This window comes from Castor canadensis, chromosome 15 (assembly GCF_047511655.1).
Source record: "Castor canadensis chromosome 15, mCasCan1.hap1v2, whole genome shotgun sequence".
NCBI classification, from domain to species: Eukaryota; Metazoa; Chordata; class Mammalia; order Rodentia; family Castoridae; genus Castor; species Castor canadensis.
Window position 1 is genome coordinate 12615442 of NC_133400.1, and position 26543 is coordinate 12641984.

At 43.1% G+C, this 26543-nt stretch overlaps 1 protein-coding gene across 3 annotated transcripts in view; it reads left to right on the top strand.

The window, feature by feature from the left end:
• The first annotated feature begins 6721 nt into the window (after nucleotides 1-6721).
• Pdpr (pyruvate dehydrogenase phosphatase regulatory subunit) overlaps nucleotides 6722-26543 on the top strand; it is a 57088-nt gene continuing 37266 nt past the window's right edge. Inside the window, exons 1-5 of one of the 3 annotated variants that reach the window (XM_074055662.1) lie at nucleotides 6722-6856; nucleotides 12357-12415; nucleotides 13704-13832; nucleotides 14703-14959; nucleotides 19224-19357. In XM_074055662.1, the coding sequence (XP_073911763.1) occupies nucleotides 13815-13832; nucleotides 14703-14959; nucleotides 19224-19357 (409 nt within the window). In that variant the 5' untranslated portion in view covers nucleotides 6722-6856; nucleotides 12357-12415; nucleotides 13704-13814. The remainder of the gene's footprint in view (nucleotides 6857-12356; nucleotides 12416-13703; nucleotides 13833-14702; nucleotides 14960-19223; nucleotides 19358-26543) is intronic. The other 2 variants (XM_020161611.2, XM_020161612.2) reach the window with 2 other exon arrangements.

A 26543-nucleotide genomic window follows, 5' to 3' on the forward strand; every position in this document is an offset into this window, starting at 1 on the left:
AAGGAAAAAAAGAAAAGAAAAGGAAATAAAACTGACTTCACTGACATGGTCCTGTAAATTAAAACTCTAAAGAAATATTTTTTTTTTAATCTGGGCAGGAGTGTAGCTCAGTGGCAGAGCACAGCTCCAATCCTTGGGTCCAATCCCACTACCAAAAGCAAAAACAAAAATAAAAAATCAAGGGGTGAATTCAAGTATGATATATTTGATACATTGTAATAACTTTTATAAATGTCACAATGTACCCCCAACCAGCACAACAATAAAAATCTAGGTGTGGTGGTGCACAGCTGTAATCCTAGCACTCAGGAGGCCAAGGCAGGAGAATTACAAGTTAAAGATCAGAATGGGTTACAAAGTGAGACCTTGTCTCAAGAAAACCCCAAAATAACAACAAAAACCCTAGAAAAAGTTCTTAGAATACATTTTTTTTTGAGTGTGTATGTGTGTGTGTGGTACTGGGGTTTGAGCCACTCCACCAGCCCTTTTATGTGATGGGTTATTTCGAGATAGGGTCTCAAGAACTATTTGCCCAGGGCTGGCTTCGAATCTCAATCCTCCTGATCTCTTGATCTCTTCCTCCTGAGTAGCTAGGATTACAGATGTGAGCCACTGGCTCTTGCCAGAATACAATTTTAACATGCAGAAATCAATTGCACTTCCATTAACTTACATTTCAATAAACAACTGAAAAAAATGAAATTGAGAGAACAATTCTATTCACAGTGGCATCAAAAAAGAACAGAGATGCCAGGGATGGTGGCTCACGCCTGTAATCCTACCTACTCAGGAGGCAGAGATCAGGAGGATCATGGTTCGAAGCCAGTCCAGGCAAGTAGTTCTCAAGACCCTGTCTCGACAAAACCCATCAAAAAAAGGGGCTGGTGGAGTTCAAACCCTAGCACTGCAAATAAATAAATAAATAAAGGATGGGTCACTTGAAATCCAGGAACTCAAGAGGTGGAGGTGGGAGTTCAAGGCCAGTCTGAGCAACTTAGTGAGACACCCTCCCCCCTCTCACACACACACAAAATGAAAAGACCAGAACAAATAAAACAATAAGACAACCAGGGGCTGGTGACTCACACCTGTAATCCTAGCTACACAGGAGGCATAGATCAGGAGGATCATGGTTCTAAGGCAGCCTGGGCAAATCATTTGAGAGAACCTATCTCGAAAACATGTAACAACAAAGGGCTGGCAGAGTGGCTCGAGGTGTAGCCCCTGAGTTCAAAACTCAGTACCATAAAAAACAAAAATCAAAAAACTATAAAACATTGGTCAGAGAAATTCAAGGTCTCAATGAATGGAGAGACATTCCATATTTATAAATTGGAAGAATCAATATTGTTAAGACAGTGATTCTTTCCAAGAGTCATCTACTGATTCAATACAATTTGTATTAATATTCCACAAGACTGTATTCTTTCTTCCTTCCTTCCTTCCTTTCTTTTTCTTTTACCTTTAATTCCACTTTGACTTAAATGACTTAATCATTTAATTTACAAATAAGTCTATGTGGGGAAGTATCTTTCTTTAATTCTTCTTCCAATTTATTTTACTTATTCATTTTTGTGGTGCTGGGGATTGACCCTAGAGCCAAGTGCTCTATCATTGAGCTCATCCCAGGCCCCACATTTTTTTTTCTCTGGCAGTACTGGGGTTTGAACTTGAAGCCTCAAGTGCTCTACCATTTGAGTCATGGCCCCAGCCTCACATAAGAGTTTTTTAAAAAGAAATTTGACAAGTAGATCCTCTATCATAGAGGTCAAAAAGAATTATAACCTCCTCAGGGAGATTTTATTAGTCTGACTCGGGTTTCAAAGAAATCCCCACAAAGTCCATTCAATGCCAGGAGCAGAGACAGCCAGGCCACCCCAATTCATGGCCGCCATCGCCACCTAGTGCTCGGTGTATGAGGACTCAGCTCTTGCATCACGCTCAGCTCAGCCAACACCTGGGGCAAGGCTGCCAGTCACACCATGGGGACCTCAGCTGACCACGTGAGAGGTTTCAGCCAGTGAGCAAAGTGATCTGCCGTGGCTTGGAAAGAAAGCCCTGTAGAGAGAGGAGGAAAAATAATTGAAGCGATTACCATCAGTGTAAGGAATGGCAAGTGTGTCAACGATGGCAGCAGGAGCAGGGAGAGGGGTGTAACTACAGGAAACGATCTGGAGAATGACAGTGGGCGGTTGAAGAGCTGGAGGCGGAGGCAGAGGTGAGACAGGAGACCAGTGCCTCTCAGGTCATGAAACTGAGTGAAAAGGGGCAGGTTTGGAAGACAACACGAAGAGATGGTTGCAGACACGTGAGCCTGCGGGATCCCCAGATGCAGCTGCTCAACAATTAGCTGGAGAAGCAGACTGAAGACCCCTGACTTCCAAATATGCTATGCGTGAAGAGTTCCTTAAGCAGGGTAGGTCCTGAGTCTGTCATTTCTATACAGCTACACTGACAGAGAGCAAAGAAGCTGCATAGCAAAGCAGCCCTGAAGCGTGCCTGGCACGGAGCATTTGGTGTCATGCTTCTGGGCCTGCAGGTGCCTGGGCATTGGCCAGACACGTCTGTTTCAGGCTTGGCTGCAGACAGAGCTCAGGTCTGTTTCATGCATCTCTCGTCCTCTAATTCTGTGCCTAGTCAGGGCAGGACCTTGTGATTCAGGGAAGGGTGCCGACAGGCTATGCAGAAGCCCAGTGCCTCCCAAGGCGAAGCTTCAGACTTGTTCAGTTTGGCTTGGCCTACCTTGAAGAAAAAGGTCAGATGGATGGCTGAAGCCAAGCAGCGTCACTGGAACTAGAAATTCCTCCACTCCTTTCATGTTCTGGAAGATCACTTGGCAGGAGGGAAGGAGGAATTGAAAACAGTGCCTAATCCTCCCCAGCTACACGGCATTGTGTGCTCCTTCTATTCCGTTTCCAGTCATTGAATCATCACAACCTCAGATGCCCTTAGGCAGAGGGCCTCAGATGTCCTATGGCAAAGACTGTGGGTTCAGCTATGTAGTGTCAGTATATTCAGGTTTTGAGAACTCCATTTTCAGCTCTTCCTAGTGGCTGTGTGACCTTAGAAAGCCATCATCCAAGTCTATGTCATCTGTTAAAAAGTTACCTGCTAAAATTGTCATGCTGACTAAAGAGGATGGATGTAAAGAAAAAAAAAATCTCGTCCTTACCACTTTGGTTTAGAGGTTTAGACTCTGACTGGGGATGTAGCTCAGTGATGGTGTGCTTGCCTAGCATCCTCGAGGCCCTGGATTTGATCCCTAGCACTGCGAGGGAAGGAGGGAAAAAGAATCTTTGGTTAAGGATTACAAGTTCAAGGACTGTCTGGGGTATATACCAGGACCTTAAAAAAAACCAAAACCACAAGGGCCCTGCTTAGGTCCTCCTGCACAAAGCTCTAAACAAGCACCACTTTCAAGACTCTTAAATAGCTGACATCCAGTGCCTTGTGGATACAAAAGAAGTTCCTGGGAAATTGTTTAGACTTTTTTTTGTTGTTGTTGTTGTTGCTGTTTATTTATATGGTACTGGGGTTTGAACTCAGGGCCTTGTGCTGCTGGGCAAGTGCTCTACCACTTGAGCCATACCTCCAGCCCCTGGAAAACTCTTTGGAACTATTCTCTCCTTCAGTCTGTGAATGCGATCCACACAGAGGGTATTGGTTTAGACTTCCCAGGTGAATCTAACAGCACCCAGGTCTCTACCACCCCACTGAGCTCTTACTTGAAAAGGTCACCCTTTACACCTGCCGGGTAAAGACTAGCAGGTGAGTCCTGGTTTTCATTATCTGCAACTTGAGAACATGCTTTTCTAAGCCTCCCTCTCCTCATGGTGATGGAGGGATGCTTTCGCTAGTGTCCCCAGTTTCAGTGACGTGTTGATGACACAGTTAGGGCCTTGGGCACAGTCCTGGTACAGAGCCTGGCAAGCGCATCTTACCATCACTCAGTCTGACACAGACTCTAGGATATAGATGCACATGCATGACAACCAGATGTGCAGCCACAACGCCCAGAGGTTCAGGCACGGAGGCTGCGGGCACTGAAAGGGTACATCACAGCTGCTGCTCCCCGACAAGGTTCTCTTCCCACAGGCGTGAGCATGAGTGTACACACCATTTGTCTTCCACACAAACACAGGCTCACAGGGACATAGTCGGGGTGTCCATCAACCCTTAGTCAATAGTAGGCTGGTGTCAACTGCAGTGATGACAACAGAAAGTGCAGAAGTGCAGGAGGAGGAAGGTGGGGCTCCACCCCCAGCCTGGCCAGCACTGCACAGTCAGACACAGGCCTGCATCTTCCTTACCTTGGTGTCCAGTTCTTGCTTATACACTGGTATCACAGGTACAAGTGGTTTTATGTACAGCGTTTATCCTTTGTGATAAGAAATATTATACTGTACCAAGTTCCTGCAAAGGCCATTTCGCAACTGGACATTTTGCAAAGTACTTAAAATGGCTCTTTGATCAGATATCCATATTTAATACATGAACAGAAAAATCTCAACTGAAACACAGCCGGCTAGAAGTACAGTGCTCAATGTTAATACCATGTTGGGGGGGGGGCAGAAATGCTGGGTCACCTTGTGTGCCCAGTCACGTAGACTCTAGGGAAAGGTCCCATTTATTTAAGCACCTCAGGACCATATGCTAACTCTGTAAAGGAACAAAAGGGGGATGAACAGAACTACACACTTACAAACCACAATTAGAAACAGGGTTTTATAGCAATTACAACGGTAATTTTTACATCCCAAGAGTTGACCAGAGAGTAGTGTGAACTGGGAAATGCTTCAGTGAGTTGAGCTACAAAACTTTCCGTCCCATATCCAGGAACTCACAGACTGAAGTGGACTTCCTGCATTGTCATTCTTTCAATCTCTATCCGCAGCTTGACATTCTGGAGCGTAAGGCACTAAAACTGGGCGTAGAGAGGTTCCAAGCTAGAGTTCCTGGTTTGTAAAGGCAAACCTGGCACAGGTCTTTAGAAACACATGCCAAAAATGTCCTCACTTCCCCTTGTAGTTTCTGTCCTTCACAGGAAAGTCAGGCGGCAGATGTTTGCAAAATATAAAAAGTGCGTCCAACTCTCTTAAACAATTAACCCGTGAAAAATGCTTGATTTTTCAAGAGAGGCTCAGCGCTCAGATGTCGGGAATCAGTCAAGAAATAACTGATGTTTTATGCAAAAAAGAGAAGCCAAAATATAAATAATCCTCTTGGATGCACCCAATGGTGTACTAATGGTTATGAGAAAGCACAAAGGAGAACACTTGTCACTGGTGGCACAAAGTGCTTTTGGACTTAGCATCTCATAGTGGAGAGCCAGTAACAGTGATGGGAAGCAGGGAGAGGTCTGTGAAGCTTCTGCACTTCACTACATGTGAACAGAAGAATGCAATCAACGTGTTACCTAGTGCTTCATCACAGCCACTGTCTCCTGCAGACAACTAGGTTTCTCCCAAATTCATGTGCTTAGAAATGACAAGAGGTCATGAAGAGAATTCGTACTGTTTCTCCTCAAAATTGCCACATCTGGGCATCACAAAAGGTTTCCCTAAGAATGTCTTCCATTGGACAGGTAGCATTCAGTTCTTAGCTAAACCATGAAAAGGTTTTTCTAGCGCAGGAGCCCAGATGCCTATTGTATGTCAGGAGAGCAAGGAGCAGACTTGAGTCCTAGTGGGCAGATGTTGTCTGAGTGACCTTGAGGAAGTTCACTGGCCAGTCAGTAGTAAAATATCCAGACTGTGGCAGGAAAGAAATCATGACACAGGGGTTCCTGGAGCCTTACTGTCACTCCCGAACGGCAGAAGCCCCTGCTTGTGCAGGGCTGTACCCCATCACGCAGAACAGTGCCTGGCCACAGGTGGTCAGCAATGATGCCCAAGATAGGCTTGTGTGCCAAGATGATCTTGAATCCGAAGAATGGGAACTGGACAGCGTGGCCCACGTGCGGTGGTGGCTGCAGCATGGATCACTGTCCATGCAAAGAAGATCCTACTGGATGTGCCAGGCAGCGGGTGTGTGCTGAGAATTTAGGGGTGCCGAAGACTGAGGTTCTGCAGTCAAGAGGTCAAGGTGGCGGGCAACGCCAATGGGCAAAGCATCCTGCAAACACTTCAGTTTTTGAGACAGTGGTGAGTTCGTGAAGGAAAGAAAACTGGGCGATGTGACAGTGGGGGTGGGGTGGGAATGGGGGCTGTCGCTGAGGCTCCAGTGAATGAAGGCGCAAGGAGGAAGGTCGGGCAGGGAGCTCAGGTCGGCCTGTCCTGCCTGTCAGTTAGGCAGGCCGCATATCAGGATTTGGGCCCGCAGTGCTACAGCCTGAGCAAGCAGAGCCCGGAGTGACTTTCGGGGAACAGCGCGACCACAGGCCCAAAAGGTCTTTTCTGCCCTGGGCTGGATATGGCTCTGGCCGGGGACCCACCTAGCAGGGCTGGCCACACTGTCCGACTCTCTCCGACAGCTCCGACGCCGAGGCCGGACTTCTCAAACCGCCTGGGGATCGCAGCCTCTCAACCACCTCGGCGCCCGCCGAGGCCCAGCCCAGGGGGAGGGGCGGAGCCTTGCGAGACCCAAACAAGCCCACGTGCTGGGCTGGGCCTCGTCGCTGACGTCACGGCGCGCTCGTGCGCGGAAGAGGTCGCGCGCCCGCTGTATCCTTGCTGGGGCCGTAAAGCGTGGAAGGTCGCGGTCCCCGGCGCTCCCGGAACTTTTCGCTCCTCCGTCCCGCCCCCCTCCCCATGCCCTGTCTCCCCGTTTCCGGCCCGCGGCGACCCCCGGCAACCGTCGCGCCGAGCCTCTCTGCCGCCCGGGCGTTGCGGCGCGCGGAGCCGGTGGGCCCCATGAGGTAAGGAGACGGCGGCTGCGGCCTCCGCGTCCCGTGACCCCCGGCGCGCGTCCCGCCTTTTGCTCTCTGGTCCGTGGCGGGGCGGGGTCCGCACTGCCTCTAGCTCCGTCCGGTTCGGAGCCGCCAGGTTCTCGGAGGAAGTGCGGCGGGGCGCCAGGACTCTGTTCGCGGAGCGTCCGGGCCTCGGGCACCCGCTGCCTGGAGCCTTGCACGGGCTCCTGCGGGCGCCGCAGTTCAGTCCGACGCCCGGGGCGGCCGGGACCTCCCCGCGGGCTGCTGCTCGGTATGCGCGCACCAGCCGCTCTAACCCGCCCATCAATCTCTGCAGGTGACGTTTTCCCGCCTTGAAACGTGCTGTGCCCCTTGCCTTACTAAGTCTTTTTCTTGCGGTACTGGGGTTTGATCTCAGGGCCTACACCTTGAGCCACTCCACCAATCCTTTTTTATGCTGGGTTCTTTTCGAGGTAGGGTCTCACAAACTATTCGGTCGTGCTGGCCTCAAACCGCGATCTTCCTGTCTCTGCCTCCTGAGTAGCTAGGATTACAGGCGTGAGCCACCGGCGCCTGACTTTACTTACTCTTAAAACCGCGGCTAAATCTAGCGGAAGTCGTAACCTGGTAAGGGCTTTCCTCTTAAGGTTCGACTTTTGGGAGCTGTTGTGTATCAGGTTCCTGTTTGTAAGCATGGGGGCATGAGGTGCGAATGGTCCACTTTTCTGTAGTAGGGATTTGTTCTAATTTCTCCAACTCTCTTGAGCACCTGGTGCGTGTGTTGAAAACTGCAGTGCTCTAGACCAGCAGGATCAGAATCCAAAGGTGGAGCCTGGGTATCTGTTGTTGGAAACAAGTGTGGGAAATGTGTTAATTCACTTGTGCTCACCCAGTCTTTCTCGTGTCCAGCAGCCCCACTGTGGCTAAAGCGCTAACCAGAGGAAAAAGTCAGGAGCTGAAAACTGTCACCTTGTTGGGCTTTGTAAAAGATATGAGCAGAACCAGCCTGGCTCTTAAGGTTGTTTAGCAGAAGGCATTCTTTTATTTTTTTATTTTACTTGCAATGTGTCCTGCACATTGTAACTACCTATAATTTCATTTTATTTAATCATTTTTTGGTGGGACTGGGATTTGAACTCAGGATTTCATGCTTGCAAAGCAAGTGCTGTACTCCAGTGCATTTTGCTCCAGTTATAATTGGAGATGGAATCTGTTGAACTGTTACACCAGCTTGCCTCAAAACTCCATCCTCCCAATCTCATCCTCCCAGGTAGCTAGGATTACAGGAGTCAGACACTGGCACCTACAGTCTATTTGGCAGTTCTTTCAGGCAGGACATGGTGGCTCTCCTCTGTAATCCCAGCTATTAGGGAGGGGTAGATCCAAGGAATCTCACTTCCAGACCAGGCGGGACAGGGGTTAACAACTCCCCCATCTCACCCAACAAGCTGAGCATGGTGGATCATATCTGTATTCCCAGTTACACTGGAGACACAGGTCGGCTGGTTGCAGTCTGAGGCCAGACCCTATCTGGAAAAAATAAATAAAAACTAAAGTAAAAGGACTGGGGACATGTCTCAAATGGTAGAGCGCCTGCCTAGCAAGCAAGAAGCCCTGAGTTCAAACCCCAGTAATACACATACACACACACACACACACACACACACACACACACACACAAATAAATAAATTCAAGTATTTGATATCCTCTTGAGTCTGGGAGCTTAGCCTTGAATCTTGAAGTCACCACTAATTTTTTTTCTTTTTTTTTTTTTTTGATGGGACTGGTGTTTAAACTCATGGCTTCATGCTCACAAGGCAGGTGCTCTACTGCTTGAGCCACATCTCCAGTCCATTTGGCTCTGGTTATTTTAGAGATGAGGTCTCTTGAACTATTTGCCCCAGCTAGCCTTGAACCCTGATCCTCCCCATCTCATCTAGGGTTACAGGTATGAGCCACCAGCGCCCAGCATCATTGATACTTTTCTCTGTTTTCAGTCATCTCAGCATGGTTCCTAGGTATCTGTGGTGAATGCTGGAAAAGCAGGAACAAGTTATTGTTGGTCCTTGTTCTCAGGGAGTTCCATGTAATGAAGAAATAAAAACTACTACTTTGAGTGCTTTTTAGGTGCCACGTGCCACATTCTTCCTGCATTGTGGTCTAAGTCTCCACAGCTGTGTGGAGTAGATATTACTAGTCCATGTAACAGATGAGGGGCCCGACACACACAGTTACTCCAGCTCAGAGTCATACAGCTTATGAGTGGTGGGCAGGTTTTCACACCAGACTTGCCCAGTGCCCAGCTTGCCCCCGTTAGCACGCAGATGGTTCAACTGTGTGGAACGTGCGTGTTGGCAGAAGTGCAGGGTGTTACAGGAGAACACAGGAGAGGCCCTTGACCAAGGGTTGGGCCGCCGGATAGATGTGGACCAGGCTGTGGGTGGAGATTATCTCTGTGGGGGAGGGTGGCGGGCACAGTGCCCTGTGTACAGGTGCTGAGCATGGTGGGAAAGTTAAGGCTGACATGTCTGAGGAATGACCAGTAGTTCAGCTGGACTTGATCAGAGTGAGAGGACAGAAGCATGGTGAGCCCTGTGTACTAAGGAGTTTTGAGTTTTTCTTGAGAGCTCAGAAAGTCATTGGAGGGTTGGAAGCAGGGCCATGAAGACGACTTGCTCTGACTCCTGTGTACAGATTGGGGTATTGAGGAGGGGAGGAGGAGTGCGGATGAGAGGCTGGAAGCTTTGGGAGGAGGCTGAGCGAGAGTGAGATGTGGCTCTGCTCAGGTACTGGCAGTGAAAATGGAGAGTAGATGGATCTTGGGAGATTTAGGATGTAGACTGCTAAGGCCTTGAGTGTCTAGGCAGGGGAGATGAGAAAGGAAGGAAGCCAGGGTAGCACTAAGGGTTCTGGTATGTGGGGCCACTGGGCACACAGGGTGAGCAGGCTGGAGGTTGAGGGACAGGCATTTGTGTTTGGATGTGCTGGGTTTTACCTTGCTGGGTATGGGAGGTGGAGCTCAAATCTGGAACTTGTGAGTGAGTTGGAAGGAAGGGTCAGCAGTGTTCATGGCATGGAGAGGTCCAGTGTGAGGGTGCTAGAAACCGTCTTCAGGAACTAGCAGCTTGAGTCTTTTGGTGAGAGTAGTGTTTGCTGTGGTGCAGAAACAACTTGACTACTTTGGGTTCAGGACGCTGGGGGCCAGGTAGTGAAAAATTGGGAGTAAGAAACCCTTTCTGTTTATTAATTTACTATCAAGTGAGAAACGCAGATTGGGAAAATATGTATATATATTTTTTTAAGGTAGTGCTACGGATGGCATCCTGGATCTTATGCCTACCAGGCAAACTGTACTATTCAAATATATTTTCAGTCCAAGAATAAATATTTCTTCAAGAAACTCACCTACTGGCATACTGTTCAATTACTAAAGTATGAAGAAATCAATTTAGAGTAGGATAGTGGTAGAGATTTTGCCATCAAGACAGCTCATTGCTACTAAAATTCTGAGAAGATACCATCAACACTGATGATTTTCTTTAGTGAGAAACCTTAATTCCTTCCTGTATATGTGTTATTGCAAAGATCATAAACTTAGTATTTTTGAAGTAAAAAATTGCTAATTGAAGAAAGTTTTAGAGCTTTTGTTTCATTTCTTAAATCCTCTGGGAGGGACTTGAGGATATTAAAATGGTGAGGAGAAAGAGCCATATGGCAGCAAAACTTTGCTGATGTGTGAGAGAGGACAGTGGATGGGGCCAGGGTGCAGAACAGAGAGAAGGTGGGATCCAGGGCACTTATGGGATGAGACACTGTGTACCCACTGAGAGAAGCAGAGATGGCACATGTGCAGGTAGGTTTCTGGGAGGGGTTTTAGGAATGAGCTGATACAGACTGTCAGTTTAGGGAGGATCGAAGATAGTGGGGTGAGGCTAAGCGAGGAGTATGTTATGGGCTCAGAACCTGAGTTTGGAAATCTGCCTATGGCTTCCCACATGCTAGCCCAAAGCAGGTGTGGCGCCTACTAGTCTGAGCCACAGAAGAGCAGGGGCTTTTTAAAGCATGACTGAGTGGTAACCGTTAGGGAGGGTGGGTAGGCAGGCCAATGAAACTGGCTGGCTATGGTACTGTCTTCCTGGAGAGAGCTGCTACATTTCCTTTGGAACAAGAGGACATGAGAATGTTAGTGAGAGGGTAGGCATTTAACTTGGAAGGGTGGTCCTGAGGGTACAGAGAAGTTTTTAGGGCAGTTAAGTGCATGGAGAGAAACGGTAGATGAGATTACAACTAGCCATGTAGAGGAGCTTTTATATCGAGTGGAGCATAACAAGGACCACAGATGTGAGGCATGGTGGCATCCACAAGGTGGTCATGATACTTGGTCTCCACTGGCATGAAATTTACCTTGGCACACAATTTGTACCTGTATTGGTTGCAGTTCTGAGTCCTATCTGATGGGTATGTGTGAACTTCTTTGGCCTTAGATAACATGGGCTGATCAGGGAGCCATCTGTGGGTCCAGGTACTGATGTTGGAGATGGTGGTGGCTTTCCTAGTACTGTGCTGCTCTGATGCCTACATGTCTGCCACCCTGTGTCTTTAAGTCCTCATGTACCTGTACTTTAATGGTAGCATAGTCTGCCAGTAGGTCAGTCTTTAGTTTCTTGAACAGTTCTCTGTTTTGGTGTTAGAGTTTGTTAAAACCCTACCTTTTCTATTTTCAGCCTGTAGTAACTCATCTAACACATCAGACCACATACTCAGAGTCTTATGGTCTTGGCTCCACCTTCAGTTCCTGCTACATAGCAGTTCATGGTAACCCTTTGACCTCCATACCAGTTTCCTTACTGTCGTCCCAAGCAGACATCACACCCAGACTTATTCCACATCTTTACTGTTTATGCTTTCCATTTCTTGTCTTTGTCCAAATTTTACTCTTCTATGCTCAGCTTACACCCTACTTCCTATGTTAGCCTGTTCCTAGTGGCCTTAGCCTTCTCCCTTCTTCTGTAGCCTGTTGTATTTATTGCTTATAGAAATATGTGCTTTAGCTGGGCACCGGTGGCTCATGCCTGATTCCTAGCTACACAGGAGACAGAGATCAGGAGGACTGTGGTTCAAAGCCAGGCGATAGTTAACAGGACCCTATCTCGAAAACATCCATCACAAATACAAGGCTGGTGGAGTGGCTCAAGGTGTAGGCCCTGGATTCAAACCCCAGCTCCACAAAGAAAAAAAAGAAGTGTGTGCTTTACTACTACCTGTGTGTAAATGATAAGTAGTGTGTAAACGATGACTAGTAATCCTTTCTTCCTTTCCAGAAAGATGTCTAATATTTAACTCTCCACCCCATCACCTGGGGGAAACAAGGCCTGCCGTCATTCACTTGGGCTCTGGGTTCCATCTCTTTCTTTCCCAAGGATTTCCATCTTTATTATTCTCTCGTTGCCTTTTTCTGGGTCTTTCCCACCAGAAGTGAAACATTCTTTTTGTTTGTTTTGGGACTAGGTTTTGCTGTGTTGCCCAGGCTAGCCGTGAATTGTGATCTTCCTATCTCAGCCTCCCAGGTAAGTGGGGTTAACAGCTACTGGGATTCAGGATGCCTACCAAGTCAAGCTGAAACATTTGTGATACTGCCCATCTTTGAAAAATAAACAACCTTGTTCTATCCCACATTTTTCTCTTGCTTCTGTGCCATTTTTCTACCTTGAGAGTAAACTGTAATAGAGCTGTCTCTACTCCTTCATCTCTTCTACTCATCAGTTTCTTCTAGTTCATATTCCATCCTTAATACTCCCATGGAAATGTCTTTTTGAGGACACTAAGCCTTCTATGTTACTACATCTCTCTGGACACATGTTCATCTTCCTAGATCCCTCAGGACTGCCTGATGTTAACCTTTCTTTCTTTTTTTGTGGCATTGGGGTTTGAACTCAGGGCCTTGTACTTGCTAGGCAAGCGCTCTGCCACTACAGCTGTGCCCCCAGTAGCTTTCCTCCCTCCCTCCCTCCCTGTTTTGGTGTTACTGGGGTTTGAACTCAGGGCCTCAAGCTTACCTACACAGGTGCTCTACCGCTTGAGCCACTCTACCATCCCATCTTTCTTTATTTTTCAAATAGGGTCTTGGTTTTGTTCCCAGGCCAGCTGTGATCCTCCTATTTACATTTTCCACATAGCGGGGAGGACAGGCATATGCCACCATTCTTAGCTATGGTTGTGATGGAGACTTTTTGCCTGGCCTCAAACTGCATTTCTCCTGATGTCCACCTCCCAAGTAGCTAGGGTTAAAGGTATGAGCCATCAAACTGGTTTATAATTTACCTTTTCTTGAAACACCTTCTTCCAGCTTCTGTGATGTGCTTCTGCTCCATTTCCTTTCTGTCTCTTTTTTCCATCTCTGTAGCCAGTCCTTTCCTTATCTGGACACCCTTTTTGAGTCTGGCACAGTCTTAGTCCTTGCTCTTTGTCCTTTGCTCATCCAAATCTGTAAGTTCTGGGGTACCTTGATCTCTTCTGTTTCCTCTATATGCGAGGACTTTAAACTTACTTAAGCAAAGAGCACCCAGGTCTCTTTGCCACATTGCAGACTTGTATAGGCAGTTGCTGCTTGATAGTTCCACATGGATGTCTGGTGGGTACCTAATACATAACTTATCTAAACATGTAACCTTTGATTGTACATCCTTCTACATTTATCCTCTCCCTCACTCTCTTTCCCACCTCTTATGTTTTTTTACTGACACCAGTTCATTGATGAAACTGAGCTGTCATTCTTACTACTCCTTTATCTACCCTTAGTTTGTTGGCAAGTAAGTTCTGTCACTTCTTTTTCTTTTTTTCTTTCTTTTGAGACAGGGTTTCACTATGTAGCCCAGGGCAGCTTCAAACTCACTATCCTGCCCAGGATGGCTTCTCACTGGCAATCCTACTCCTGCCTCAGCCTCCTAAAGTGCTGGGTTTACAGGCATGCACCACCATGCCCAGGTGAGTTCTGTCATTTCTACTTCCAGAACAATCTGTTTTCTTTCTCTGACTCTACTTGACTTCCAGTCTAAACCACCATGCTACCTCTTGAACTGCTGCAGTAGCTTCTTTCTCAACTTTTTCTCTCATTCCACATGGCATCCTCTCTCTACCATGGAGCCACATTGACCTTTGAAGACATACCAGATCATAGAATTCTCATTAGTGATTTTTCTTTGCACCTTCTCATGATGGCATCTAAGGCCTGTAGAACTGGTTTCTTCCTGTCTCTCTACCTTTGTCTTAGATTGTTTCCCCATCACTTACCAAATTGTAGACACATTAGCTTCCTTTCTTTGATTGTACTTATCAAAGCCTGTCTTGCCTTAGGGCCTTTATTTGTGCTTGTGTCTCTGTCTGAACTTTCATATAGCTGGCTCCTTGTCATTCATCAGCTCTTTTTCCGAATGTCATTTCCTTAGGGGCTTTTCCTGACTGTACTATTTTAAATATATCCTTGCTGTATTATGTTAACTTTATTTACTTGTGTATTGATTGCCCCTCCCCCATTTGTACCCACAAGTTCTCAAATGTATATTTTATAAAGGCAGAAATTTTTTTTTTTTTTGTGGTGCTGGGGATTGAATCCAGCGCCTAGCGCATGTTAAGTAACTGTTCTACCAGTGAGCTACACCCCTAGCCCAAGACTTCCTTGTTCTTGTTTATTGCTTTATTTACACCTAGCAAAGTGTCTGAAACATAGGTCTTTAAATACTCATCAAATGAATAATTACTCTTTGTTAAATCGTTTTTTCATTAGTCCTATGCACTGAGTTAAATGATTGACTATGTTTGACTTTCTCTGTCTACTTTAAATTCTTGGGATCTCAGCTGAATGAGAGCATATCCCAGTTGGTGACAGACATGTTTTACCGGTTGCTGTCAATTGTCCGAACACAAAGAAGCAGCCCAGGATGGCAGAGTTGGTCCTCGACAAGAAGCATCACGTCAGCTGCCGAGGCGCATTCTGTCACCCTGCCCTCTCAGGCCCAGGTGGTCATTTGTGGAGGTGGAATCATGGGCACATCTGTGGCCTATCACCTCTCCAAGATGGGATGGAAGGATATCATCCTTTTGGAGCAGGGCAGGTAAGGATTAAATTAGACTTGATTTGTGGCTGTGCTGTCCTAATGAATGGTATAGGACTCCCTCAATCCCTCTCTTTTCCATGATGATGTCCCACCAATAGCTAATCTAAATGTTGCTCAATAGCAAGAAAAGAATTGGGACAGACTCTTCTGCACTTTGTGTTGCAATGCCTAATAGTGCTTACATTTTCTGATTTTTAAAAAGGTGGCAGATTTCAAGAAAACACAAGTGTCTTAGAAGAATGTGTGTTCACAGCACATCTTATCTTGCTCTCCTTATAGTTGTCCAGCAGCATAAATCCTAAGGCCACGGAGCTGAACAAAAGTGGCTACATTCTGCCCAGATTTCTGTTACTTTATTTCATTTAATTAACTTACTTTACAACAGTTTTAGATTTACAGAGAAACTGTGAAGATAGTATAGAGTTCCCATGTACCCTGCACTCACTTTCACCTGTTACTTTTTACATTATTATGAATGTTTCAGTGAACCAGTGTTCATGCATCAGTGTTAATAAAAGTTTATACTTTATCCACCTCTTTTTCATTTTTATCCCTACTGTCTTTTTTCTGTTCCAGGATCCTATCGAGGATCCATTACATTTAGTTATCATATCGCCTCAGTCTCCTTGGCTATGACAGTTTCTTGCATTTTACTTATTGGTAACTTTGACAGTCTTGACTTTTCTCTAACAGTTTAGACTTTGACAAGAATTTTTCTTTATGAAATAATGAGCAAAATAGGCAACTACTTGTTTGTTTTAGCTTAATTACTAGATATTTATTTATTTGTTTTTGACAGTACTTGGGTTTAAACTTGGGGCTTTGCCCTAGTGAAGTAGGCGCTCTACCACTTGAGCCATGTATGCCTCCAGCTTTTTGCTCTGATTATTTTGAGGATAGAGTCTCACTTTTTGCCTACACTGACCTGGACCATGTCCTTTTGTTTTAAACTTCCCACCATTGTTGGAATGACAGGCATGTACCACCATGCCCTCCTAGGTTTTTTTCTGTTGAGATGGGGTCTTGAAAACTTCTCTTTTGCCCGGACTGACCTAGAACCACAATCCTCTTGATCTCAGCCTCCTGTGTAGCTTAGGATGCCAGGTGCATGCCACTGCACCCAGCTAATTGCTAGATTCTTTTTTTGGTGGTGGTTGTACTGTAGTTTGAACTCAGGGCTTTGCACTTATAAGCAAAGGGCTATACTCCTTGAGCCATGCCTCTGGACTAATTGCTATATTCTTATTTCTCTCTTTTCCCTAAAAGAAGTGTGCTGTCTTTGTGGGTTTTCTTTTCTTTCTTTTTTGTGGTACTGGAGTTTGAACTCAGGGCTTCACATTTTCTAGGCAGGTGTTTTACCACTTGAGCTACTCCATCAGCCTCTTCATGGGTTTTCTTTGTTCTTGCCTTCTTTTAGATCAATCAAGTATTTTTAGTTTTCTCATGGGCTAGAGTATGACTCAGGTAGTAGAGTGCCTGTGTCACAAGTTTGAAGTCCTGAGTTCAAACACCAATACCAACCAAAAAAAATTTTTATTTTTAGTATTTCATTTTTATTTCCTCTGTTGGGTTTTAAGCTAAATCTCTTTGTGTTATTATCATCATCATCATAATTGAGGTGGGCCTTGAGAATGGCTTATGACATGGTTTCCCTACTTCCTTCTTATAGTCATTGTCCTCTTCTCTATCTCTACTACTGTGTTTCTCATTGGTGGTCTCAACTTTGGCTGCATATTAGAATGACCTTGGGAACTTGGAACACATAACAGTGCCCACAACAAACCAGAATCTCTTGAAGTGAGTGAGATCCAACTTCAGTATGAGCTTCCCAGGGGATTTTTTTTTTTTTTTTTTTTTTGAGACAAAGGCTTGGGCTTACTATGTAGCCCAGGCTGGCCTTGAACTCACTATCCTTCTGCTTCAGCCTCCCAAGTGCTGTGCCATCATGCACAGCTCCCAGAGTACTCTTAATGTTTATCCTAGGTTGGGAACCACTTACCAGAGCTGTTCCAGGAGTGCTGTCCCACCCTCAGTAGAGCACCACACAGTGACTGTGCATTAGTTACAAAAATTATAAAGACATTTGTGTTTAGGAAGGTGACAATCTGACATGGAAAATAGAACCTTTAGAGCAAATTCTGTAAACTTTCAGTGACAGGAATACTGACGAAGGTGGTAGTTTCCTGAGTGCCCTTTTACAGCATCTTATGTTCAGTTGCCTACCACAAATTGGAGAACATTTTTTAAATAATTTATTTTAAAATTTTTGGCAGCACTGGGGTTTGAACTCAGGACCTCACACTTGCTAGGCAGGCGCTCTACCACTTGAGCCACTCCACCAGCTGGAGAATATTTTTCAGTTAAAATTGTATTTATTTTTGAATAGGCAGTACATTTATGTGATTTAGAATAGAGGTGAGATTATTTCCTGATACACTCCCTACATAAACAGTATAAACAAATATGTATTGGTAACCTGTGTTTGTGTATATGGGTATTCATTTTTTTCCCCTTTTTCATACAAATGGTGACAGGCTTTATTTATTTATTTTTGTGGTATTGGGGATTGAATGAACTCAGGAACTTACGCTTGCTAGTGAAGCACTCATATCATCTGAACCATATCCCAGTCCTTTTTCTTTTTCTTTTGTTTTTTAAATTTGCTTTTCTGTGATTATTAATAAATCTGAGCATACTTCTTTTTATGGGTTAGTCATTTTCATTTCTCATTTTGTTAATTGCCTATTGTGGTCCTTTACTCAGTTTTTTACTACTTATTTTTAATTTTGCTCATTGATTTGTAAGATGCTCTTCTAAATTATAGGTGCATGTTTCTGTTCATTTTAAATGCCTTTGCACAGTGTGATTTTTGTCTGTTAACTTTGTCAATGTTTAGCATTAATATAATCAATTTGTGTGTCTTATTATCCAAGATACTTATGGTTGGTGGTAGTTGAATGCTTTTTACAATTATTGTTATTATTCATTTATTCACATGTACATACGTTGTTTGGGTCATTTCTCCCCTCCTTCATTTTTGTTTTTTCAGCCAGGGTCTAATACTAACTTTCTCCTGAGTATATGGGATTATTGCAGGTGTGCATATTTATGCCTGGCAAAGTCAGTGGGGTTTTTGTTTGTTTTTTTGTAGTACCAGGGTTTGAACCCCAAGACCTTGCACTTTGCACTTGCTAGCAGGTTTGAGCCATGCCCTCATTCCTTTTGTGTTTTTGTTTTGTTTTGTTTGTACTGGGGTTTGAATACATGGGGTTTCACACTTGCTAGGCAGGTACTCTACTACTTGAGCCACTCTGCCAGCCCTTTTTTGTGCGGGGTATTTTTAAGATAGAGTTTCTCAAACTGTTTGCCTGGGGCTGGCTTTGAACTGCCTGAGATCCTCTTGATTTCTGCCTCCTGAGTAAGTAGGATTATAGGCATGTGCACTGGTGCCTGGCCCGTGTCTTCATTTTTAATAATTACATAGTATTCCATAGTATACGTGACCACCAAAATTTTAAATCAGTCCTTTGTCAGTGGGCATTTAGATTGGTTCCATTTATTTATTTAATTTTCTTGGTGGTAATGGGGTTTAAACTCAGGGCTTCACACTTAGGGGACAGGCACTTTACTGCTTGAGTCATACCTCCAGTATTTTTTTTTTTTTTTGCTCTGGTTAATTTTGGAGGTAGAATCTTGCTTTTTGCCCAGGTCCTCCTATTTTAAACTTCACACCATTGCTGGGATATGGGCGTGCTCCATCATACCCAGCTTTTCTCCGTTGAGATAGGGTCTAGGAAATATACATATACATATATATGTGTATATATATATATATATTTTTTTTTTTTTTTTTAACTAATTTATTTGTTTGCCTGGGCTTGACTGGAACCACTATGATCCTTTCATTCTTAGGCTTTTGTAGCTTAGGATGATAGGCACACACCACTGTGCCCAGCTGTTTGTTGACATGGGGTCTCATGAACTCCCTGGCTAGGCTGGCCTTAAACCGCAGTCCACCCAATCTCAGCATCCTGAGTAGGTAGCATGACAGACATGAGCAACCCGGTCCCTGGCTATTTACTTATTTTGCCTTGCTGGGGTTCAAATCCAGGGCTTTCTTAAGCACGGCTCTTATCACCAAGCTACATCTCCAGCTATATTTCCATCTTTTGATATTACAAGCAATACTGTAATAAGGAACTTTGAACTGTATTTACAGATTTATGAGTCTATCTAATAGCATTTTGCCTCCATCCTGCAGGCTGGCTGCTGGCTCTTCCAGGTTCTGTGCTGGCATCGTGAGCACTGCCAGACACTTAACCATTGAGCAGAAGATGGCAGACTATTCAAACAAACTCTACTATCAGTTAGAGCAAGAAACAGGGATCCAAACAGGTAAGCAGGTATCTTCTAGTCTGCCCAACTCTTACTTAATACTTAATATATCTGGTCCTATAACCAGGTTTGCCTGGAGTTCGGGTAATTAAGACTTGGGGTTTAGTCTAAACTCTGCAGCTAACCAGGATGCTACCTTGGGCAAGTCATATAGCTTGTTGAATTATCTTTGATTTGTCTGTAAAATGGGGATTCAGTCACTATCCCTGGTCCTTCTTTGTTATAATAATTCTTGTCATTATATGAAAGTTTTCCACTTTCTATATATTTCACTCACTTATTACATAGTAAATGGCAACACATAGCTCATAACAAAGAGGAGAAAGAACATAATATTAGATACTTGACAGTTAAATCATAGTTTAACTTTTGAACTTCATCAATTACTATTATAAAGCATAGACATATATTTGTTCTTATCTGTAATTAGGGGGAAAAGGACACAGCAAACTGTAACCTAAATAGTATTGGAATGAACAGGAACTATTTCAAGAACAGAATGCTAATCAACACTATGATTAAATTTAATAATAAGTTGGAAAGAGGGTCTGTTAGTTTGTCCTAAGGTGATGGGTCAGCTGGAGTCCCAGAATAAAGCTGTCTCATGAATGATTTAACATTTTGCCTTGCTTGCCTTACCTTAGTCCCTGCCCTGTGGGAACATCACCAGACCCACATGGTGTCACTGAATTTGGCCTTACTTCCTTTTTGAGACAATGGTTCTAGAATGAACTTAGTAATAAGTGGTTATGCTATGTGTCTTCAGCTTTTTAAAAAAAAAATAGCCTCGACTGGTCTCAAACTTGATCTTTCTGCCTTGGCCTCCAGAGTGCTGGGATTACAGATGTGTACCACCACCCTGGATTCTTTGCAGCTTTTACTAGGAAAGATGCCTGCTATATGCATGGCAGGTGGGAAACAGTCCCTTTTGGTTGGATTAGATTTGATGTTGGGCTAGTGGAGTAACTCAAGCGGTAAGAGTTCCTACCTGGATTTGATGTCAACAGGTGCTTAAATCAAGTCTTAACAGCATCCACAGTATGGGCCAGAGATGGAGTACTGAGTCCCAGTTCACTGGAACAGTTACTAGTGTTTTGTAACTGAGTGATGACTTAGCATCACTCAGTTGGATAGATTTCAGAAGAATTGGGGTCATTGGCTTCTTTATTTTGTGAGATAAATTAGTCCAGTGGTAGTCCTAGGTCACAATCTAGAATCTTTTATTTAGCTTGACTTATTTTTGATGCTTGTGGGGCAGTGGAAGGTGAAGATGGGGAGCAGTGAGAAAGGCAAGGGAATGCAAAGATACTGCCTGAAATTATCACCCCATTATAGTGTACTAGTAATGTAGCGAAAGGTGACTTGAGAGCTTCAGTGTTGGGAAGTTCTCTGTTAACTGGCAGTGTGTATGTGCGTATATTGACATAATTGTTACTGCTTTTGAGTCATAAGATGAAGTGACATTAAGTATAAATTAGATTTAATGAGAAGAGTATTCTAGTCTTCTAAAAACAGCTCATCCAGGTGAGGTGTATGTTAATGAGTTTTTAATCTGAAATTCTGGATAACTTCAAGATTCCTCATTGACTTTGTTAAGTAAAACTTTTTAAAATCCTTTCATTAGCATGCTAATTTTGTCAAGTAAATGGTGTGGATGTAATTATCTAAAAGTTAATGATATTTTAGGCTGGGGATGTGGCTCAGTGGAGGAGCACTTGTCTAGCATGTGCAGTACTTGGGTTGAATCCCCAGCACCACAAAAAAATTAATAAAAATTTAAAAATAAGTTAATAGTCTTTTGAAAACATTCCATATACTATTGGACCTTATAATAAAGAAAGGCCATTCTTTTACAGATAAACCAAGATGCAGTAATAGTAAGCCAGTTTTCCAATTCAGTGAAAAGTTGATTTAAAAAATTAGTGCACAAACTTTTAAAAGTTTTAAGCATGTATAATAAGTTATATAGTCATTAGGGTAAGTGTGAAAGATACAGACATAAAAATGAAAAGTGGAAACCTTCCAATGCACCAAAAGGCTAATTTGTGGTACTATACTTTACTATACTTAATTATATGGATTTGTTATATAGATGCTTTTTGTTTGTTTTTTTTGCAGCACTGGAATTTGAACTCAGGGCCTTCACCTTCAGCCACTCCACCAACCCTATTTTTTTGTGAAGGGTTTTTTTTTTTTTTTTTCCAAGATAGGGTCTCATGAACTATTTACCCAGGCTGGCCTCAAACCGTGATCCTCCTGATCTCTGCCTCCTGAGTAGCTAGGATTATAGGCGTGAGCCACTGACCCCCAGCATAGATGCATTTTTTTAATCAAAATATATTAAGTATGTTATCATAGACCTTATTTTTTTATACCTTGTAATGTTCTATACAAAAATTAATGTACACAAGGTATATATATGAAATGTGCTTGCAAAATGTATATCTCAAAAAAATTTTTTTTTTTGATATTGGGGTTTGAATGCATGGGCTTATGCTTGCTAGGCAGGTACTCTACCACTTGAGCCATGCTGCCATCTCTTTTTGCTTTTGTCTTGCTTTCTGCCCAGACCAGCCTGGACAGTGATCTTTCTATTTATGCAACATAGCTGGATGACAGGTGTCAGCTTTTTACTGTTTGAGATGGGGATCTTGCTAACCATTTGCCCAGGCTGACATTGAACCACAATTCTCCTAACCTCTGCCTCCTGAGTAGCTAGGATTACATATATGAGCCACTGTGTCCAGCTCCTAGGGAGCTTTTGACCATGGTGTTTTTGTTTTTTCTTGAGCCGGGGTCTTGCTGTGTTGCCCAAGTTGCACTTCAACTCCTGAACTCACTTCACCTTCCTGAGTAGCTTAGACTATAGGTGCATCTCATCACACTCAGTTTTGGCCTTGGTGTTTAAACTCTTTCCTCTCTGTCTAAACACAGGCAAAATTTGATTATGCAAGTTTATTTTCCACAGAGGTGTAAATAATTCTGCTTTCTGTGTATTCTAAGGTTGAGAAAATGAGTAATACATGATGATAAAAGGAAGGTAACTCTATTGAGGATAAAGAGCTGGGTTTCTTAGTGTTGGAGAAAGGAGTTAAAATATGGAAAGAGAGGTAACTAGAGGAATCCTGTGGTAGTTTTAAAAGACATTCTAACCTGAAATGAATCAGGGCTTCTTGAAGAAATGATTGATTTCTGACTGGGGCTAGAAAGGTACAGAGTAGTGAAACATGGAGCATGTTAACTGTGCCAGAAAGTAAGGAAGTGGTCCCCAAGTGATGGGACATGGCAAAGGTACATAGAGAAGAAAGAAAAAAGACAGAGAAAAGAAAAGGTGCATAGTAACAAGCTTGAAAGGTCTTTTACTGATCAAATCTGGTATAATTCAAGCAAGGAAATAAATGAGAGCAATGGATTATAATTCATTATACAAAATAGCAATCCACAATTCCATATTGATAAAAGAAGTACAAATTAAATTAGGAGTAAGGGAAAACTATAACCTACTGAAGAATGCCAACTAATAGATGTAGCAGAGTGATAGAATTAGAGCGCACCATTTCACCTCCATCATACTAATAATTACTTCAGGTAAAGACCAGGGGCATGGGTGAAGTGGTAGTTTACCTGGTAGCAAACGCAAGGCACTGAGTTCAAACTCAGTACAACAAAAAGATCAAGAAAGACAAGCTGGGCATGGTGGCATACATTTGTAAATCTCAGCTATGTGGGAAGTGGAGCTGGGAGAATCATAGTTTGAGACCAGACCAGGCAAAAAAGACAGTGAGATCCTATCTCAAAAAAGTAAGCCAGGTGTTGCGTGGGATATGCTTGTAATCTCAGTTACACAGGAGGTAGAGGTAGGTGGATCATGGTCTGAGACCAGCTCCAGGCAAAAGGAAAGACTCTACCTGAAAAAAATAAGCTATAAGCAAAAAAAGGTCTGGGGATGTAGCTCAAGTGGTAGAGCATTTCTAGCAAACACAAGGCCCTCAGTTCAAACCCCAGTAGTACCCAAAAAAAGGCAAAAGAAAGGAAGAAAAACTGTACTAGATTGAAGAAGACTAAAGAGATAATACAACTCAGTGTAGTTACTGACCTTAGACTGGATTCTGGACTGAGGGCAAAAAGAAAAATAATAGGGCTGGAGAAGTGGCTCAAAGTGGTAGAATGCCTGCCTAGCAAGCATGAGGCCCTGAGTTCAAACCCCAGTACCCAAAAAAAAATGAAAAAAAAAAAAGGGAAGAAAAATGAAGAACATCATTAGACAGCTGATGAAATCTGAATATGCACTGTGGATTAGCTAATAGTATTGCTAAGTTTCCTTCTTAAAAAAAAAAAAAAAAAACGCACCCTACTCTAATCCCAGATTTGGGGGGCTGGGCTACATAGTGAGACTTTGTCTCAAGAAAAAAAGGAATGCATGCTAAAGTAATTAATAATAAGGGTACTTTGTCTGCAGTTTCCTGAAATAGTTCAGGAAAAAAGTGGGGGAAGAGGAAGAATATGAATGAATGATTGATAAAGCAAATACAGGAAAATCTAGCTGGTGAATCTGAGTAAAGAGAGCTCTTGATACTGCTCCTCCACATTTTCTCTCAGTTTGAAATTATAATGAAAAATTACCCATTCACCACCCCCATGCACCCCCCCCCCCCAAAACAAAACAAAACAAAACAAAGCACTCAAGGTACTTTTAAAAAGTGCTATTTCTGGTACAGCACTTCCAAGAGTCTGGTTATATTTATTGGACTGAAATAGGGCCTTGGCCGTGGATCATGTTTGAAACTGCTCAGCTGATATGTGGCCTGGCCTGAGAACCCCTGCACATTGGGATCATCTGTGTCCTGGTCTCACTTCACATACACTGAATCAGAATCTCTGGGTGTGAGGCCCAGATTCGGGTCATTTTTCAAAACTTCTTAAAGGCAGACATGGTGGTGGACTCCTGGAATCCCAGCTACTTTGGATTGCTTGAGCTCATGGACTTGAGATCAGCCACCTAGTGAGTGAGACTTTGACTCAAAAAAAAAAAGCTGGACACAGTAGTGCACATCTGTAATACCAGCTACTCAGGAGGATCACAGTTCTGTGGCAGCCCAGGCAGAAGAAGTTAGCGAGACCCTATTTTAACAAACAAGTTGTGGTCCCAGCTACTGGAAAGCATAGGTAAGAGGATCATGGTCTGAGGCTAGCCCCAGACAAAAACAATAGAACCCATCTGAAAAATAACTAAAGCAAAAATGGCTGAGCTGGGGGTATGACTCAAGTGGTAGTGTGCCTTCTAGCAAGTGGGAGGGCCTGAGTTCAAGTTACAGTACCACCAAAAGACAAATATATGATTGGTCCCAAGATGATGGATTGAGGACACCTACCAGAAACCAGAAATACAACCTCGGACCAGTAATGAGAAATGGCAGATCAAGCCTGTTACTACCGAGTCCTGCCAGAATATACAGAGTAATTCAGCTAAAAGACTTTCGGTGATTAATATTTCCAGTTAATGACTTGATCTGAAACGAGCAAGTCTCAATGCAGAAACACAAGAAATATGAAAAAAACAGGCCAACATAACACCTAAAAACAAAAAACAAAAAAAGCAAGAATCCCACAGTAAAGGATTTGAATGATAGTAAAGTGGATGAAATCTCAATTCAAAAGAATGATAAGGGTATTAAAGATGACATGTAAACACCTCAATGAATTCAAAGAGAAAACAAATTTTAAAAAATTCCTAGAATCAAATGAAAATGAAAACACAACTTACCAGAACCTTTAGAACATAGTAAAGGCAGTGCTAAGAGGCCAAGTGCATAGCTATGAGTGTCTATATTTTAAAAATTTAATGATATATCTTCAGCTTTCAGAAAAACAAGAATAAGCCAAACCCAAAAATAGTACATGGAAAGAAATAATAAAGCTCAGGGCAGAAATTAACAAAATGGAGACTGAGAACAATATAAAGAATCAATGAAAGAAGTTGGTGCTTTGAAAAGATAGAGTTGACAAACCCTTACCCAAATTAGCCAAAAGAAAGAGGGAGAAGACCCAAATTAAAAAAATGAGAGATGAGAAAGGAGATAGCCCAACAAATACCAAAAGAAATTCAAAAGATCTTTAGTGAATACTTTGAAAATCTATATTCAAATAGACTGTAAAATCTAGAAGAAATGTATAAACTTCTAGATCCATATGATCTACCAAAATTGACCCAAGAAGATACTAAACAGATCTATAACAAGCAGTGAAACTGAAGCAGTAATAGTCTCTCAACAAAGAAAAGTCCAGGATCAGATGAATTCACTACTGAATTCTGCCATACCTTTAAAGAAGGATTAACACCAATGCTTCTCAAACTATTCCATAAAATAGAAAGAAAAGTAACACTACCAGACTCATCCTATGAAGCCGGTATTACAGTGATTAAAGAAAAAAAAAAAAGCCAAATAAGAACACAGGGGAATAAAAAAAAACACCTTTCATACTGAATTCAACAACATGTTAAAGAGATCATACACTATCATCAAGTTGGTTTTATTCCAGGAATGCAAGGATGGTACGACACAAGCAAGTCAGTAAACATAGTACAGCACATAAACAGAATCAAGGACAATCATATGGTCATGTCATAAAAGCAGAAAACCTTGACAGAATTCAATATCCCTTCATGATCAAGCACCAAAGAAATTAGGAATAGGAGTATACCTCCACATAATAAAGACTATATACAATAAACCTGTAGCCAGGTTATCCTAAATGAGGAAAAACTGAAACCATTCCCTCTAAAGTCAGGAGCAAGACAAGGATATCCATACTCTCCACTCTTACTCAGCATAGTTGCTAGAATTCTTAGCCCAAGCAATAAGGCTTGGGCTAAGAATTTGACTTCTTCCTTTTCAGAAACAGAAAAGGAAGAAGTCAAATTATTCCTATTTACATATGGTATACTATACTACGTTTATTGATTTTTTTATGTTGCAAAATGGATTGGAGGTGTGGCTCAAGCAATAGAACACCTGCTTTGCAAGTGCAAAGCCCTCTGTTCAAACCCCAGTATCACCAAAAATAAAAAAAACTAAAAGAACTACCACATGATCCTGCTGTACCACTCCTGACATCTGTCCAAAGGAATGTAAGTCAGCATATAATAAAGATACCTGCACACCATGGTCATAACAGCACCATTCTC